This window comes from Neophocaena asiaeorientalis, unplaced genomic scaffold (assembly GCF_003031525.2).
Source record: "Neophocaena asiaeorientalis asiaeorientalis breed wild unplaced genomic scaffold, Neophocaena_asiaeorientalis_V1.1 scaffold185, whole genome shotgun sequence".
Taxonomy (NCBI): domain Eukaryota; kingdom Metazoa; phylum Chordata; class Mammalia; order Artiodactyla; family Phocoenidae; genus Neophocaena; species Neophocaena asiaeorientalis.
Genome location: NW_020171809.1, coordinates 589,364 through 607,176, shown reverse-complemented (window position 1 = coordinate 607,176; position 17,813 = coordinate 589,364). Strand labels below are relative to the sequence as shown.

The following is a 17,813-nucleotide window of genomic DNA, read 5'->3' as shown; positions in this document are numbered from 1 at the left end:
GGGGGGGGTGAGAGGGCGGTGGGCGCAGCAGGAGGGGGCCCTCGAGGGGACCTGGGGGTGGACGGCCTGGCCGTGCGCACGTGCCACGCCGCACCTGCCTGAGCCCCGGGCTTAGGTGCTGGAACGTTAACGAGCACCTGACGAGCACCTGCGGAGAAACAGGTTCGCCCCGCGTGTCTGTTAGCGCACGGATGACCAGTGACTTAGGTAGGGAGTGACTCCACGTGACGGTGGTGCTGGTGGTGACGATACCAAGACCCTCGTGGACCACAGCTCAGTCCCAGCTCACGTAAGAGTGAGGATGAACTCTGGAAGAGTCAGAAATGCAAGGAATTCCAGGGCGGACCTTAGAGCCCAGCGTGAAGAATCAAGACCTTGGCCTTGGTTCCAGCCAGGACCTCAGGGTGATCGCCCTCTGTCCCCGCAGCGCTGCCGTCCCCCTGCGACTCAGACCCCTGCTTCAACGGAGGCTCCTGTGATGCCCACGATGACTCCTACACGTGCGAGTGCCCGCGGGGCTTCCACGGCCGGCACTGCGAGAAAGGTGGGGCGCGGCGGCACTCGAGGGGGCGGGGGGCTGGCGGGGCCGCCACCCCAGCTGCCCCTGCACCTCTCGCTCATCACAGCGCTTTCCTCACGGCGGGCTTCCTTCCTGCTCAGTGTTTGTCCAAGTGGATTTTAGAATCACTGATTTTTAAAAATTCATTAGGACTTTGTTAAATTGAGTGCAGTTGGAGAGTGTCAACATTTTACAACATTCAGCCAGTTAAGAACGTGAGTGCCCTTCTGTAAACACACAGCAGGCGTCACTGTGCTCGTCAGCACCCACCCAGGGCCGTCTCTTCCACGCCGTTTGAAGCAACGCTCAGAACTCTTTTCAGTGACCCAGGCGTCCCCTTGGTCAGAGCCCAGGGTGCCGGCCCCCTGACCCCGTGTTGCCCGGCCTGTTCTCCTGGGCTCGGCACCCGGCCCACATCCAGTCCTGCAGCCTTCCCACTGCCCTCACTCGTCCAGAGAGCTGAAGCCTGGACCTTTCCCTGCAAGCCTCTGCCGCTCCCACAGTGGCCCTGAGGGCAGCTCCCCGGCACTCTGACCACGGAGCCCCTGCAGCCTCCCCACCCCTGTAGCAGGAGGAGGGCTTTCCGGAGAGTAGGCCTCGTCCTCTGCAAGTACCACTGAGGTCCGTCACCCTCGGCAAAGGCATCCCGGAGAGCGGACACGGAGGGACACGGGGTGGGGTGGCCGGAACTTGGGCTGGCAGCCTGGGAGGCCCCACAGGGTGCTGGGGGTTCCTGAACTCCTGGCTGGGCTGTGAAGGTGCGGCTCCTCCAGCCCGGGCGGGCGGCCGGGGCCCCGCGAGTCCAAGGAGGTGCCCCCAGTAAAGGTACAGAAACAGGAAAATCAGAACGGAGACACAGCAGGGCTCCCAGCCCGGTCCGTGGATGCCAGCTCCCCACCGGGCAGGAAGGCGGACGCAGCACTGGCCGTGCCGCGGGCCCAGCTCTCCTGGCTCTCCAGCGGAGCCTGAGGCAGGGAAGAGAGGGCAGGCGGGCGGGCAGAGGGCCCCCGAGGCTGAGGGGCTACACGTGGCTGGCCCGGCCCCGGCTGCAGCTGGGCCTCGGGCTCCGCCGAGAGGCAGGCAGGGGCGCATGGGGCCCAGCGGTGCCTGAGGACGAAGAAGGCTCGCGCGGGGCGTCATGGGCACTGCGGGGCCGGGAAGCTGGCCCTGCTTTACCCGCCTCTCTGTCTCTGTCTGTCCCTCCTCCAGCCCGGCCGCGCCTGTGCAGCTCGGGGCCCTGCAGGAACGGCGGCACGTGCAAGGAAGCGGGCGGCGAGTACCGCTGCGACTGCCCCTACCGCTTCACCGGAAGGCACTGCGAGATCGGTGCGGCCCCAGCCAGTGGGGATCAGCCTGTAGAGAGTGGGGAGGAGCCAGGCCCCGACCCAGGACCCCCGACCCTGCCACCGTGCGTCTGCTTGTCAGGAGCATCCCCGCCAAGGCCCCAGCTCTGGGATGTCGAGGGATCAGGGAAGGGGCAGGGGTGGTGGGCGCATGACCCCCGACCCCGCCCGATGGGTGCCTCCTGCTTCCAGGGAAGCCAGACTCATGCGCCTCTGGCCCCTGTCACAACGGCGGCACCTGTTTCCACTACATCGGCAAATACAAGTGTGACTGTCCCCCAGGCTTCTCGGGACGGCACTGCGAGATAGGTAAGGGGGGCGGAGGCCAGCGGGCCAGGGCGCAGACAAGAAGACAGGTCCGGTGGGCAGGGATGGCCCGACCACGGAGGCGTGGGAGGCGGAGCTGGGGCGAGAGACGGGACGCTCTCCTGCAGCCCCGAGGCCTTTGGGGAGGACTCGGTGGTGGGCCTCCCGCCCCGGGCCGAGTGGGAGAGCACAGGGGCTGCAGTTCTGACCCTGGCCTGCGCCTCCTCCCTTTGGTATCCTCTGTGCACCCTTGCAGCCCCCTCTCCCTGCTTCCGGAGCCCGTGCATGAATGGGGGTACCTGCGAGGCCCTGGGGACAGACTTCTCCTGCCACTGTCAAGCAGGCTACACCGGACGCCGGTGCCAGGCAGGTGAGAGGGCCGGGGGTCCTCCGCTCCTTGAAGGGCAGAGCAGGGCCCAGCAGGGGGCCAAGGGGAGGGATGGGAAAGAAGGAAAGGAGACCTCTGAGAAGCCCATTCTGGAAGGCACAGCGCTTTCACCCCGGGATGGGCTGTGTGGGGAGCGAGGGCCCCGGGCCGTGCAGCCCCGCGGAGCCAAGGGCAGAGCAGCAGGAGGGGCCGGCAGGCACCCCACGGGGCAGGACAGGGCTGCTGTGTCCTTGCAGAGGTGGACTGCGGCCCGCCCGAGGAGGTGACACACGCCACCCTGCGCTTCAACGGCACCCGGCTGGGCTCGGTGGCCCTCTACTCGTGTGACCGAGGCTACAGCCCGAGCACCTCCAACCACATCCGCGTCTGCCAGCCGCAGGGCGTCTGGAGTGAGCCTCCCCAGTGCCACGGTGACCTGGGGGCCCTCTGGGGTGGGTGGGTGGGTGCACAGGGCCAAGCCCTCCTCCCCCCCGGGCCGAGTGGAAGAGCACAGGGGCTGCAGTTCTGACCCTGGCCTGCGCCTCCTCCCTTTGGTATCCTCTGTGCAAAGTGAGGCCAAAACCCTGTGGTGATGGTGGTGATGACCAGTGCCAGCTCCACTCTGTACCCTTGTCTAAGGGCTTCCCTGTCCTCAGAGCATCCCAGAGCATGGGGTCCAGCACCCACACGCCCACTCTGCAGAGGAAGCCGCCGAGGCCGAGAGGTAGCCCAAAGGCAGAGCCCTGAAGAGGCAGATCAGGGTTCAGGACTCATCTCCCGCTCCCAGCCCCACCCAGACCTGTGGAATCAGACCCTGCGTTTGAACAAGGTGCCCACGAGCCCCCATAGCGCTTTGAGGGCTGTTGCTCTAGACAGCGTTGCCTCCAGGGCCCTACAGTGCGCTAGGGTGCACGGCCTGCAGGAGAGGCCCCCCGACCCACGCCCCTGGAGACAGGGGCGCCGCGGACACCACCGCAGGCATGTGGCATTAATTCAAAGCATCCCAGACTCTGTTCATCAGAAAATCTGTGCGATGGTAACACATTTTTCATGAAAGAAAGGTTTTTAAACAAAGTAGCTTAGGGACAGTGACAGCACCCAGAGATGGGAGGGGCACATAACACATTTCTATCTCCCAAATGCCCTGCAAGGCCCAGTCGGACCTGGGCGGCCCTATCAGGCGAAGAGTTCCAGAAAACAGGTGGAGACCACCTGGCCTCAAGCATCTTCCTTCACTCCTGTCCTTCCAAGCCCCCCAGGGCTGGTGGTTACTGTCTAGGAGGCCACCCCTGGCCCAGTGCCACTTCTCCTCAACATGCCATCAGATGAGGAGTGGGTACCACCAGGGAACGTGCACTCATAAGCCAAGATATCAAGACACCCAACAAGTACGGCCACCTCCGAAACAACAGTAAAGTCCAGACAACATATACTATTGGGGGTAGAAGTATAGAAGATAAATAAGAATATAAAATAAGCATGACAAACATACAAAAGGAAACATGGCACTGGCCATAAAAGAAACGGATCAATATATAATCTTTTAAAAGAAAGCAGAAATAAGAAGATTGAAAAACTATAATAGTTGAAGTAACACACAACTTACAAATGGATACAGACGAAGACTTAAGTTAATGAGTGGACAGATCGGCGTGCAGGGCTGTACGAGAGAGAAGCAGGGCAACACTCATAAAAGAAAACGCAGGCACTGAGGAGGGTAGGAGTGCTGACGTTGAGGTGACAGGAATCCAAGAATGAGGAGGAAACGTTGGAGCAGCTGTGGAGTAATTCCCAGAATTACTGGTGAATGACCAGAGGCTCAAAGGGCCTGCAGGACATCAAACAGGAGAAAAGGGAGACATTAGACACATTATAATAAAAGTTAAGAAAATCAGAGAAAAACAGAAAAAAAGAATCTTTAAAACATCCAGAGAGAGAAAAGGAAGAAGAATCCGATTGGCACCGGGCTTCTCAACAGCGGACATCAGCAGTGAGATGATAAAACGGTATTTTTAACATACTGAGGCGATCCATTCAGTTAGGATGTAGACAGTTAGAAAATACCATCAGTCTCACCATAACATCAAGGAAACACCGGAGAACCCATAAGATCATACCTTTTAACCTATCGGAGAGCTGAGGATGCGAAGAAGTTTTCTCACAAGGGAACACCAGGCCCAAACAATGCTATGGGTAAATTCCACCAAACTGCCGAGAAACAGATTGTTGCAGCGTGATACAGGCTCTTCCAGGGAGTAGAAAAGAGTATGAGCCAACCCACTCTGTGAGCCGGGGTAACCTTAAACCAACACTAGATACGGACAGCTGGGGAAAGTAAAATTAGGGGTCCATTAAACAGATGCAGAAATTCGACAGTCTGTAAAGACTATATACACCATTATCAAGTTGGGTTATTGCGAAAATAGTCCGATATTAGAAAAATCTACAGTAAACCAACTGAAGGAGAAAAATCATGTAAGAATCTCAAAGAATGCATAATAATCATTTGATAGAATTCATACCTATTCATGAAACAAATTCTTACCAAACAAGGAATAAAAAAGTACTTCCTCATCCAGATAAAAATAACATGATACACACACCCTTCTAGTACCATGTGGTGTAAAATAATACAGAATCTTATTGGAAGGAAAACTCAGAAGAGAGAAATAGCAGAGCCCCCATAGCCCCCACGTGTTCATTACCCCACAGAGAGGTGTGCTTAGGCCAGGCACAGGTAGGCTGGACACACCACCTGAAGCACAACAGTTACACTCCATATATTTACAGAAGAAGGGGCACAGACTACATCAAGAGAGCTGTGGAACGGTGTGTTCCTGACCCTTGTTATACAGGGGAGGACCTGGAATTCAAAAGATGTTCTTCTGTTGAACTGACACAGACGTGCTGAGCTGCCAACAGGAGGAAGGAAGTTAGCTTCCGAGGCAGTTTTACTATACCTCTCCTCAAACCCAGAATACACAGTATCCTAAGTAGACAAACGTTCCCCTTAAAATTCAGAACAAGACAAGGATGCCCATTATCACCAAGTCTAATCAGTATTACACTGGGAGTACTAGGCCATGCAATAAAGTAAGAAAAAGAAATTAAAGTCATGAAAATGCTAAAGGAGGAAGTAAAAATGTCAGTATTTGCAGCTGATATTGTTGTCTTTACAGGAAAACTTCTAAAAGTGATAGGAAAGGTAACATGTTTAGTAGATATAGGTATTATAACAAAATTCATCGCATTTTTATTTATCAATAACAAACAATTATAAAATATAATTATAAAAAGACATGTGCAGAGAAAACCAATGAAACCAAAAGCTGATTCCTTGTAAAGGTCAATAAAAATAATTAAACCTCTAGCTAGACTCATCAAGGAAAACAAAGAAAAGAAAAATTAGCAATATCAGAATGAAAGAGGAGACATCAGTAAAGATCGTACCAGCATTTAAAGGACAGGGAGATATTGTGAGCAACTTTAAGCCAATATATCTCACAACTTAGAGAAAATGATGAATACTACCTTGAAAGACACAAATAACCACAACTGACACAAGAATAAATAGAAAATGTGAATAGCCCCATAGCTATGAAATAAAATTAAGTTGTAATTTAAAACTCTCCTGCAAAGAAAATGGCAAGACCAGACTGCCTCACCGAGTTCTAGCAAACATTTAAGAAAGGAATAATACTATATACGGAGCTCTTTCAGAAAATGTAGGAGGAAGGAACACTTCTCAACTCATTTTATGAGACCAGTATTGCCTTTATACCAAAACCAGAGACATTACACAAATGAAATTACAGACTAATATTCCTCATGAGCAAAGCACAAAAATCCTAATAAAATACTACTAAAATCAAACCCAGTACTGCATCCAAAGGATAACACAACCTGACCAAGAGGGATCCATCTCAAGAGCACAGGTTGGCTTAACATTTGAAAATCAATAAATGTAATTCACCATATTAGGAGATAAAGGAGGAAACCATATGATCATCTCAATAGATGCAGAAAAATCATTTGACAAAATTCAACTATTATTTTAAAAACTCTAAATAAACTGAGTAGAAAAAAAGTTCTTCAACCTGATAAAGGGCATCCATGAAAAAGTCAACAGCGAACAAAATACTTAATGGTGAAAGACTTCCTGCTATAGTCAGTAATAAGGCAAAGGTGTCCCTTTCACCAGTTCCTTCCAACGTTGTCTTGGAGGTCCTAGACAGTGCCATAGACAAGAAAAGGGGGAAAAGCATGTCTATTGGGCAGGAAGGAGTAAAGATGACACAATCGTGCACATAGAAAATTCTAAGGGATCCTACAAAAGAAGCTATAGAACTAATAAGTGAATTCAGCTAGATCACAGGATACAGGGTCAAAACACAGAACCAATTATATTTTCATATTCTAGCTGTGAAGACTTGGAAAATGAAGTGAAACAATATTATGTACAATAGCATCAAAAATGATAATTTTTATATGTGTGAAATGAATTATAGACATAAATGTAAAAGATAAAACTATAAACTTCTGAAAGAGAGCATATGAGAAAATCTTCATGACAACTGGAATAAAATGGTTATGTACTCGGGAAAATATTACACTGTGTCCCCACTTCTCACCATACACAACAATTAATTCCAGATGGATTAAGGACTTAAATGGGGTTTTTTTTAAGTATATGATTTTGTATAGAAAATGTAGGTAAATATCTTTTTGGCCTTGGGGTAGGGAAGGATTCCTTAAGCCACAGAAAGCACTAACTATAAAAGGAAAAAATGGACAACTAGACTAGCTAAAATTTAGGAATTTAAATTCATTGGCCTTAAGAAAATCAAATATAAGCTACAAACTGGGAGAAGATTATATATATTATATATATATATTTATATATTATATATATAACATATATGTATAAAATCAACCCAATAGGAAAATAGGTAAAACACATAAGTAGGCATTTCGTGGAAGAGGAGGTACATAAAGCCAATGAAAAGAAACATTCTCTTCATTAGTGATCAGCAAAATGCAAATCAAAAGTACACTGAGAGGCCCTTCCCTGGTGGCGCAGTGGTTGAGAGTCCGCCTGCCGATGCAGGGGACGCGGGTTCGTGCCCCGGTCCGGGAAGATCCCACATGCCGCGGAGCAGCTGGGCCCGTGAGCCATGGCCACTGAGCCTGCGCGTCCAGAGCCTGTGCTCTGCGACGGGAGAGGCCACAACAATGAGAGGCCCGGGTACCGCATAAAAAAAGTACACTGAGATACTTTCAGTTGGCAAAACCTCAGGAGTCTAAAAAGCCCAAAGATTGGTGAGGATGTAGAGCAACAGGACTTCTTATGAACTGCTGGAGGAAGTGTAGATTGGTAGAAGCACTCTGAAGACAACTTAGTAATTTGCCTGTCAAGTTGACCATCATATAAACTGTGTCCTAGCAGTTCTACTTCTAGATATAAGTCTAGGGAAAACTCACATCTACACCAGGAGATGTGAAAGACACAGCTTTTTTTTTTTTTTTGCAATAGCAAGAAGTCTAAATCCAACCCAAATTCCTACTAAACAAGAAAGGATAAAGTATGGTATAGTCACACTGAGGAATATTATACAGCAGTAAAAATGGCAACCCGCAACAACGTGGAGACACTAATGTTGAGTGAGAAAAGAGTGCATATACCACAATGTCCTATTACTAAAGTTCATAAATAGCAAAATCAAAACCACATATTGTCTAAGGTACTCGTAAAATTTAAACTAATTTAAGGAGGCACCAAAGAGATAAGCACAGAAATTCGGGTCACAAGGAGTTGGGAATTGCACGTGACCAGATGAGCCGGCCAGCGTTCTAGCTCCAGGTTGGGTGCCGGCCCCCAGGTGTCATTATGTCCTTACCATTTATTTACTTATTTACACGTTAAGCATTAAAAGTAAACTCTTCTAAATTGAACACTTTTAATTCAGGAGCACAACTCGAGATGTTTAAAAAGCCTGCGGTATTTTAAAATGAAGGACTCACCCCCAAATATATTGGTTCCATACGTGATTGTTATCTAGTGAATTGGCAAGATTGGGCCTGTCCCCCGAGGGCCATCGAGGGCAGCCCCAGGCACTTCCCAGACGCCGGCCCGGCCCGAGTGCCCAGGTCCACAGTGTCCCTTGCTCCGAGGCAGCCCTGCCCAGATTCTGGCCTCTCCAAGCACCTGGGGGAGGCCGTAGACCTCTGTCCAGACCCTCACACCAGAGCTGACCTGTGGCCATCTTAATCTGGCTTCGAGTCACCCCCTCTAACAACAGCAACACTGCTTTATTCTTGGGGTCTCTCCTGGCACCTGGCGCCCGGGCTCTCCTCTCCCAGAAATTGACGAGTGCCGATCCCAGCCGTGCCTGCATGGGGGCTCCTGCCAGGACCGCGTCGCTGGGTACCTGTGTGTCTGCAGCCCAGGGCATGAAGGAGCCCGCTGCGAGCTGGGTAAGACAGGTCCCGGCCCTCGCTGCGGGCCGGCAGCTCCGGCACCCCAGCCGTGGGCCTGGGGCACTGGCGTCCCCTGGCCGTGGTCACCTTGCTCCAGCTGCCCCTCTCCCTGGGCTGGTCTCTGGTTGGGCACTGCCTGCTCTCTCAGGTCCCTGCCAGCTCTGATGTCCAGAAGGACAGCAGTTTATAAATATCTCTGCTTCTGCCTCCCCAGGGGGACTGAGAGCTCAGCTGAGAAAAGCTAGCCTCCCGCAGCCTCTGGCCTGGGGGCAGGGGGGCAGGTCACACCCCAGTGCTCTGCGCCAGAGGAGGGAGGGGAGGCCTGCCGGGTGCACCGCTGAGCAAGCCCTGCTCCCCGCATGCCTATGGGGTCCTCTGAGCCCCGAGACAGAGACACCGCCCCGGCATGGCGGGGCAGGCCCAGGATGTCCAGTCGGGCCCCCTGCGAAGCCTGGGCGGTGAAGGCCGGAGCGGCCTGGGGGCAGGCTCTGTGGGCAGAGTGGAGGGCGGCGGCGAGGCTGAAGTCTCGGTGCACAGGAGACCCCGGGGGCGTGGGGTCATGCCGTCACATGTCCCGTCTCTGCAGAGACAGACGAGTGCCTGACGCAACCCTGCAGAAACGGAGGCTCCTGCAGGGACCTCCCGGGGGCCTTTGTCTGCCAGTGCCCCCCAGGCTTCGTTGGAGTCCACTGCGAGACAGGTAGGGGCTGCGCTTGGGGGATCCCCATGCGCCAGGTCCTCAACCACACTCGCTAGGCCCCTGACACCCCGGGAAAACCTCTTGTCAACAAACGTAGACCCTGGGCCGCTCAGAGAGCAGGGGGATGGGGGCAGTCCCCGTGGCCCTGCTGGACAGGACCCCTGGGGGAGGGACCCCAGGGGGGAGGAGGAGGGGAGGGCCGGGTGCCCGCCAAGGGGAGGGGCCCGTCGCCAGCCCCTTCCGCCCGACGGGCTTGCCCCGCAACCCTGCGCCCTCGCCCGGCCTCCCTCCTGCCTCCCCTTCCCTTCTTCCCGCTGTCCTCTCCTCCCTCCCCCAGACACCCCCCTGCCGCCCTGGCCGACTCTCTGGGTGTTCTCCAGAGGTGGACGCCTGCGACTCCAGGCCCTGCCAGCACGGAGGCCGGTGTGAGAACGGTGGCGGGGCCTACCTGTGTGTCTGCCCAGAGGGCTTCTTCGGCTACCACTGCGAGACAGGTGGGGCCCAGCCGCCCTTCCCTCCTCCGGGGTCCTTTCCTCTGCCCGCCCCTGCCTCCTGTACTTACCCTCCCTGGCGATCTCACGTCGCCCGCAGCTCCATGTCCAGCCACAGGCCCTGCTGTCGCTGCACCGGCCAAGCTCAGGGCCGCCCAGGGGGCCAGGAACTCACGGTTGCTCACATCGGGATACGCTCCCTGATCAGCCTGAGCAGGGGCTCCTTGGGGACCAGGTCCCGGCTGGAATGTCCCTCCTGGACGAGGGCTTCCCTGACCACAGACCTGCAGGGGCCCCCACCCTATCACCCGTCTCCCCAGCACCATTTTTCTCCTTTGGAGCACTTTCCCGTCTCTGGGACTGTCTGGGCAGTACTTCTCTCAACTTGCTGATGTGTGTCCCCTCCCAAAACAGGCCTATCCCCGGGGGTGGGGGGGGGGCGTGGCCCGACCTGGGCTGTTCGAGTGTCCCCAACCCCTAAGCTGGGCGTGGCCGGCACCACTCAGACCTAGTATAGTGTGGATGGGCTTCTGGGCTCCAGCGCCACAGTGCGACCGCCTGTGGCCAGAGAGCCCCACTGCACAGGCCTGGGGTGGCGGAGGGCACTGCAGGCTCTGGCCTGTGAGCTTGGGGCCACACCCGCACCCCAACCCCAGTGCAGAGGGAGGCCAGGGAGGGGCCAGTGCTCTCAGCTGCCTGCTGCCCCCCGGGAGTGGTCGCGCCAAGTCACCACCTGCCAGAGCACCTTGGCTCGGGCCGGGGCAGCATGGCCTGGTTCAGAGTCAGAGGCCTTCCCTGCCTGGCCTCTCCACGGGGCCCCGGCAAGCCCTGCCCTCCCCCTACGAGAGTGCCCGCACCCCCCGTATCCACCTCCCCAAAGTGCGGCCGTGACACCACCCACCTCCACCCCACAACTACATCAGCGCAGGAACGGCCCTGGGTCAGGACCAAGGCCCAGCTGGAGGGGGCCTGGCGACGTGCACGCACTCACGGCTGCCCCCCCCCTCGCAGTGAGCGACCCCTGCTTCTCCAGCCCCTGTGGGGGCCGCGGCTACTGCCTGGCCAGCAACGGGTCCCACAGCTGCACCTGTAAAGCGGGCTACACGGGCAAGGACTGTGCCAAAGGTGAGGCGGCCAGGGTGCCGACGTCGGGGGCCGACTCCCCTCCTCCCCAGGGCTGCAGACACCCCGTGGGACGGGCCAAAGGGCCAAACGGCCCCAGGGCCGAGTGTCCAGGCGGCTGCTCTCCCAGGCTCTGCCCGGGAAGCCGGGAGGAACAAACAGGCGGACGGGCGGCATCAGCGCAGTCACGCATGCGCGCACACGGGAGACCCTCCAGGAGCCCAAGGCGGGCTCCCACCAGCAGTGGCCCACCTGCGCCCCGGGGTAGCCAGGCCCGAGACCCAATGGGCCAGACACCTGCCTGGGGGCCGGGGCTTCCACGGCTGACAGCTGACCACCCCCCTTCCCTTGTTCTTGACTGAAACCCTGAAGAGCTCTTCCCACCAACGGCCCTCAAGGTGGAGCGAGTGGAGGAGAGCGGGGTCTCCATCTCCTGGCACCCACCCGAAGGCCCAGCCGCCCGGCAGATGCTCGACGGCTACGCGGTCACCTACGCCTCTTCCGACGGCTCCTACCGCCGCACGGACTTCGTGGACCGGGGCCGCTCCTCGCACCAGCTCCGGGCCCTGGCGGCCGGCAGGGCTTACAACATCTCCGTCTTCTCGGTCAAGCGCAATGCCAACAACAAGAACGACATCAGCAGGCCCGTGGTGCTTCTCACCCGCACGCGTGAGTGTCTGCGGACCTGCCCGCCCCCCCAAGGGCCCCACGGGCCGCACGCCCCGGAGCCGGCTGGGGGCCAGCCAGCCGATCCCCGACACTGGCACCAGCGCTGCCAGGCAGGGCAGAGAGGGAACCTTCTCACAGAGGAGAGGAACAGCTGCGGGACAGAGACGGCGATGGGGGTTAGGGAGCGAGACTGGGGAAGTGCAGCGGGGGCCCCCTGAGAAGGTCCTGGGCTGATGTGCCAGCCCACACTGGGGCGGGGCCGAGGGGAGGCGGCCAGGTATCCCGGGGGTGAGGATGGAGCCTCCTTGCTGCAGGTCAAGAGAAGGGGCAGCATGGGACCGCAGGGAGGGCCCTCTGGGGGAGCTGCCCTGAATGGAAATTGTGTGTAAGGGCGTCCAGAGAGGCTTGGGTCCCCCAGCTGGCTTGTCTGCTCCTGGGATCAACAGGGGACGGGGGAGAATCCCAGAACACACCCATGATGGTGGGATGGTGGGGGCTGGCCCAGGGGGTCAAGAGACTGGGGAAGGGGCGGCTGGAGGCTGGAGGGTGGAGCGAGAACTGGGAAGTGATGTGACCACTGGGCGTGTCGAGAGCCCCGTGGGGGGGGCTGACGGGCTCCGAGTGAGGCCCGGGGCAGGTGGACACAGGCAGGCGGCTGGGTGCAGACCCTCGGAGGACGGGCGGGGGAGCACCTTCTCAGGTGCCCCGGGAGGAGGGAGGCAGGCATCCTGGCATCAGCTGCCGGCCCGAGCAGACGCTGACACCGAGGACATTGAGGGCCAGTGCAGGGCGAGACGAGGACTCAGGACAGCACGTCCTGGGGGAGGCCAGCGAGCGGTGCCAAGGACACACCGGGCCAACAGGGCGGGCCCGGGCACGTGGCAGAGGAGCGAGCCCTCAGGGGCCTGGGGGAGGAGTAGGCCACCCGCAGCCTGGCTTCAGGAAGAAGTGCTTTTGCGCTGCTCAAGGTGGGGTCTGCCGGGGAAGGGCCTCTGGAAGGAAGACAGGGTGGGAGGGGTACCGCTGCGCGCGGAATGGGGCGCTGCACCCCAGGAGCTTCGGGCGCCCCTCTCAGCTCCCTTGGCTAGGGTTCGGCCCCTTCCCTGAGGTCGCCAAGGACCCTTCCTTGCTTCTCCCCCATCAGGCCCCTGGACCACCCAGACAGTGCAGGTAGTCGCTGTCAGTGCCACCAAGACAGCCAGCCAGAGGGTCAGGAAGGGCCCACCTCGCCCCTGGCAGTCTGAAGGGGCCAAGACCGCCCAGAGCAGTGTCCACAGCAGCACCTGTGAAGACCCCCCAAGGCAGGGGCCTGGGGCGTGTCCACCCACCCCGACTCCGTACTGGGCGGGGGGACATGTTCAGCTAGCCCAGGCTGGATGGCTCACCGTGAGGCCACCTCTCCGTGACCCCCTCCCAGTGCCCTTCCCGAGCCTCCTCTCCTGTCCCGGCCCCACCCTACCCAGGGGTGAGGAGGTGCCACACGGCTGTGCCCCCATTGTCCCCAGGACCCCGCCCCGTCGAGGGCCTTGAGGTCACCAACGTGACTGCCAGCGCCATCTCGGTGCGATGGGCTCTGCACAGGATCCGCCACGCCACCGTCAGCAGCGTCCGCGTGTCCATCCGCCACCCCAAGGCCCAGGAGGACGAGTCCACCGACGTGGACAAGGGTGTGGACAAGTTCACATTCAGGTAAGAGCGCGGTGGCCTTGCCCCACCCCGGCTCCCAGCCTCCACCCTGTGCTCCCCACCTGCCCAGCCCCTGGGGCAGCAGGGGCGCTTGGTCGGTCCTGGGTCTTACTCCTGCCTCGCCTCCTCATGGGGCCACCAGACAGGTGTTTCAAAGTGCCCCCAAAAGCAGAGACACTCTAAAAACCTGAGGACAGACCTCCTGCACGGAGGCCAGTGAGACACTGGCCACCCAGAGGCCAGCCCAGAGTTCTTCCAGCCTGAGTCGCGCAGATGCCTCTGAGAGGGAGAAACCGTGGCACCCCTGGGTCGCCTGACATTTTTATCTTGTTCAGTAATATGTTCGAGCCTTAAACTAGGCATATAAACTTCTTAGGCTTAATTATTACAAATTACATACAAACAAAACTATAAAAATAAAATTCAGATGAGCATCAGTCATTCAGAATGGCCGGTGACTGAAATAAACCCTTTAGCAACCCTGCAGGGAAGCCTCAGACCCCACGGCCTAGGCGCCCCGGCTCAGGGACCCCTGGGGGCTGCTCGTCAACCAGAGAGGTTTCCAGCCCCTGGCCAGGAGGGCAGGCAGTGCTGGAGGGCAAGGGTGAGGAAGGAAGAGTGCTGGCAGCCTCCCGGGCAGGGGTCCCCAGGCTGGGGAGTAAAGTCGGCTCCACTCCAGGACGTAGCCACCAAATTCCTGCGCAGCAGTCTGGGTGGGCTCAGCGGGAACAGCCCCGCAGCGTCCAGCCCAGAGCAGCCACAGGCCACGGCCAGGGGGAGGGGCTCTGGAAGGTGAAGCCAGGCCAGGCGGGGCGCTCTGTCCGCCACATCCTCTGAACCACCCACATTTTGGTACGTTTCTGGTTTGCAGACTTCTCACAACCACTTTTTCTGTGCATGTCTGTCCTTTCTGTCTAAGCAGACGGCTGTCAGTGCTGGAGACGACACTCCACTTTCTTTGTCTTTTAAGTATTGCTGTGACTCTCCTTGATTTACATCCTGCCCACTTCCCAAGAGTGGCAGGACAGAAACACAAATGGAGCCCAAGGTGGGCATTTTGTGGCTACGTCAGGGTCCCCAAGACCACGTTCACTAGGGGGCCCCCAGGACTCAGCAGAGGCCGTGCTCACAGCTGGATTCAGGACAGAGAAAGGATACAAAGAATATCAATAAAAGGAAGGGGCGCAGGGACAAGTCGGGGACCAGGCGTGAGCTTCCAGAGCCCCCTCCCCTCACATGACACGCTTAGCTCCGCACCACCAGCCGTGACGAGACTGTGAGGTGCTGTCTCCCCGGGGAGCCCGTCGGAGACGCAGCGCCTGGGGCTTTTCCTGGGAGTGGTCGCGGGCACCTGTGCCTGGTGAAGGTTCCAGACTCCCAGGAGGAAGCGGCACTCCGCAGGAGCCTCACTGGGCACAAACGTCTAGGGGCAGCGAGGCCGTCTGCTCCACGAGGGGGCTGGGGACCCTCCCTGCGCGCCCAGCCGAGGGCCAGCCTCGCGGGCGGGCGGGGGCCTGTTAACCCTTTTCCTCCAATTGCCCTATTCCAGCCTCTCCTGTCTTAACACCAGCCACCCCGGCAGGCCTGTGACCTTCCCAGCCACTCCAATACTAGACAGACAGACCAGGGAGTAGCTTCCTACCCCCGGAGCACTCAGGTCTCAGGCCACAGATCTGGCCTTCATGGAGGCTGCCTGGCCACCAGCACTGGGACGACCCTGGCCCCCGTCACACCCGCGCGGACGAGCCTCAGTCTGGCGGCACAGCCGTCCCGTTCCTCTCTCCCTGGCCTCCCCTCCCCACAGGGCCCTGCTTCCAGGAAGGAGATACACCATCTGGGTGACTGCCCTCAGCGGGCCTGGGGGGCAGGAGCACCCCACCGAGAGCCTGGCCTCGGCGCCGCTGCACGTGTGGACCCGTAAGTAGGATGGCAAGGGCTCGGCTCGCACGGGGGCTCCCCCCGAGCCCTCAGTCCTCTCCAAAGTGGCCGCAGCACCAGAAACCTGGCCCTGGCCACGTGTACCAGGCGTGCCCAGAGGCGCCCGGGATGGCGGCTGCAGGGGGCTGGGTGGCCCTCCTGCGGGGGACGACCTTCCTAGGCAGCCCTCCGCATGGCTGCTCGCACGCTGCCGGGCTCCTGTGGGACCCGGGTCACCAAGCAAGGACAGGAGGGACAGGCAGCAGGTTGCCCCAGAGTGAGCGCCACGCTGTCACGGGGAGGACACCCGGCCCTCACTGCCCCTCCCTCCCCAACACGTGGGCTGTCCGGGCACAGGGGGCACAGTGGACAGGGGTGGGGAAAGGGGCAGGGGCTTGGTGAGCAGGGCCGGGCTTGGTGAGCAGGGCCTCGCCCGGTGGTGCAGTTGGACAGCACAGGCTCAAGTCCTTGCTCTGACCCTCAGTGCTGGGGCCCTGGCCCACCCTCTGCCTGTCTAGCCCCCTCCCCTATCTACATCCCAGGAGAAGGCGTGCATGGCCAGGCTCGAGGGATGGAAAGTGCCACTGGGAGGGCACCCTGATGGACTGACCAGGCAGGGGGCCTCACCGGGGGCCAGAGGGTGGCATTCTGGGGGTGCCTCTTGGGGCAGGAGGGGGAGCTGCTGCAGGCCCTGAGCAGCTGCAAACGCCCCTCCACGCCACCCTTTAGGACCACGACGTGGTCTGTAACCACCCAAGCTGGCTTCAAATGAAGCTTCAGCAATCCGTGTCAGATCTTTAAACCGTGTCCTGGGCAGAAGACCCCGTCAACCCCCGTTCACTTCCCTCCCCTGCTCCGTGCTCGCCTAGGGCCTCTGCCGCCAGCCAACCTGACCGCCGCCCGAGTCACGGCCACCTCCGCCCACGTAGTCTGGGATGCCCCCACTCCGGGCACCTCACTGGAGGCCTACGTCATCAACGTGACCACCAGCCAGAGCAGCAAGAGCCGCTACGTCCCCAACGGGAGGCTGGTGTCCTACACAGTGCGGGACCTGCGGCCTGGACGGCGGTACCAGCTGTCAGTGACGGCCGTGCAGAGCGCCGGGGGCGACCAGCTACACAGCGAGCCCGCTCACCTGTACATCATCACCTGTAAGTGCGGCACCTTGTCCGGGAGACAGCTCTCCCGCCGTACCTCAGGACCTTCCTCCGGCCCAGGCCACACCGTCCCAGGGACAGACAGGCAGCCAAGAACAGGGCTGTGTTGACACAGAATTGCATGCATGAAAATCGGGGGAGGAGTTCCTGGGCGGCTGCTGCTGGGTCAGTGAGCTGACAGGTCAGAAGACTAGGCATCTCACCGCTCACCTTGTGCCGTCCGCCCGAGTGGACCCCAGATGGCTGAGCGGTAAATACAGGGCATCGCCCTGAAAACAAGCGCCGAGAGTGGGCAGTGGCAGCGTGGAGGCGGCCCTGGGTGGCAGCCTGGCAGCCAGGCCTGAGCCGTGAGGCGCTGCCGGACCGCAGCATGGGAAGGAGGGGCAGGACAGCCTCAGCAAGGGGTGGGCTGGGAGAGGCAATTGAAGGAAGGGCAGAGTGGGCGACGGAGGGTGGGGGCAGCTGAGGAACGCGGAGGCTCAAGGCCACGGTGAGGACACGGGTCTGCTCCCAGGAGCACAGGAGGCCCGCTGGGTCCCGCGGGGGTCCTACCCGACCCCACTTACACGTCACAGCTCACAGGAGGACGGCCGGTCTGGATGGTGCTGCGGGGAGGTGGGCGGCGGCCCGGGCTCCCTCCTCTCCCAACCCACCGACCTGACCTCAGGGCATGGGGCGCACTTGCCCTGTGACATTCAGACCCAGCTCAGCCCCAGGCGCGCCCGCCAGGCAGACAGGGCAGGTCGGGGCCCCTCTGTGAGCCGGTGGGGGGCGGGGGGTCTCGCAGGTGAGGCGGGTACCCAGCCCTGGGGGTGGAGACTGCTGAAGGCCACGGTTAGGTGACAAGGACCCACGGAGGAGCCATGCCCTCTCTCTCGGGGTGTGCAGGGTGTGGGCCTCAGATGAGGTGAGTCTGGACGGGGTCCAAGGCCCGGCCCCACCTGCAGGCGGAGAGCCTGGGCCAGGGTGGGGGGCGGGGACCGGCACCTGGAGCACTCCCAGGCCGCATCCGCAGCTCC

General features: G+C 58.9%; 1 protein-coding gene across 1 annotated transcript in view; it reads left to right on the top strand.

The window, feature by feature from the left end:
- Positions 1-17,813, top strand: part of SNED1 (sushi, nidogen and EGF like domains 1) — an 86,844-nt gene that overhangs the window by 49,312 nt on the left and 19,719 nt on the right. Inside the window, exons 12-24 of the mRNA XM_024760412.1 lie at positions 428-544; positions 1,769-1,885; positions 2,095-2,211; positions 2,465-2,578; positions 2,833-3,006; positions 8,936-9,049; positions 9,639-9,752; positions 10,133-10,246; positions 11,255-11,368; positions 11,738-12,034; positions 13,540-13,723; positions 15,525-15,637; positions 16,507-16,901. Coding sequence (XP_024616180.1) covers positions 428-544; positions 1,769-1,885; positions 2,095-2,211; positions 2,465-2,578; positions 2,833-3,006; positions 8,936-9,049; positions 9,639-9,752; positions 10,133-10,246; positions 11,255-11,368; positions 11,738-12,034; positions 13,540-13,723; positions 15,525-15,637; positions 16,507-16,901 — 2,084 coding nt within the window. The remainder of the gene's footprint in view (positions 1-427; positions 545-1,768; positions 1,886-2,094; positions 2,212-2,464; positions 2,579-2,832; positions 3,007-8,935; positions 9,050-9,638; positions 9,753-10,132; positions 10,247-11,254; positions 11,369-11,737; positions 12,035-13,539; positions 13,724-15,524; positions 15,638-16,506; positions 16,902-17,813) is intronic.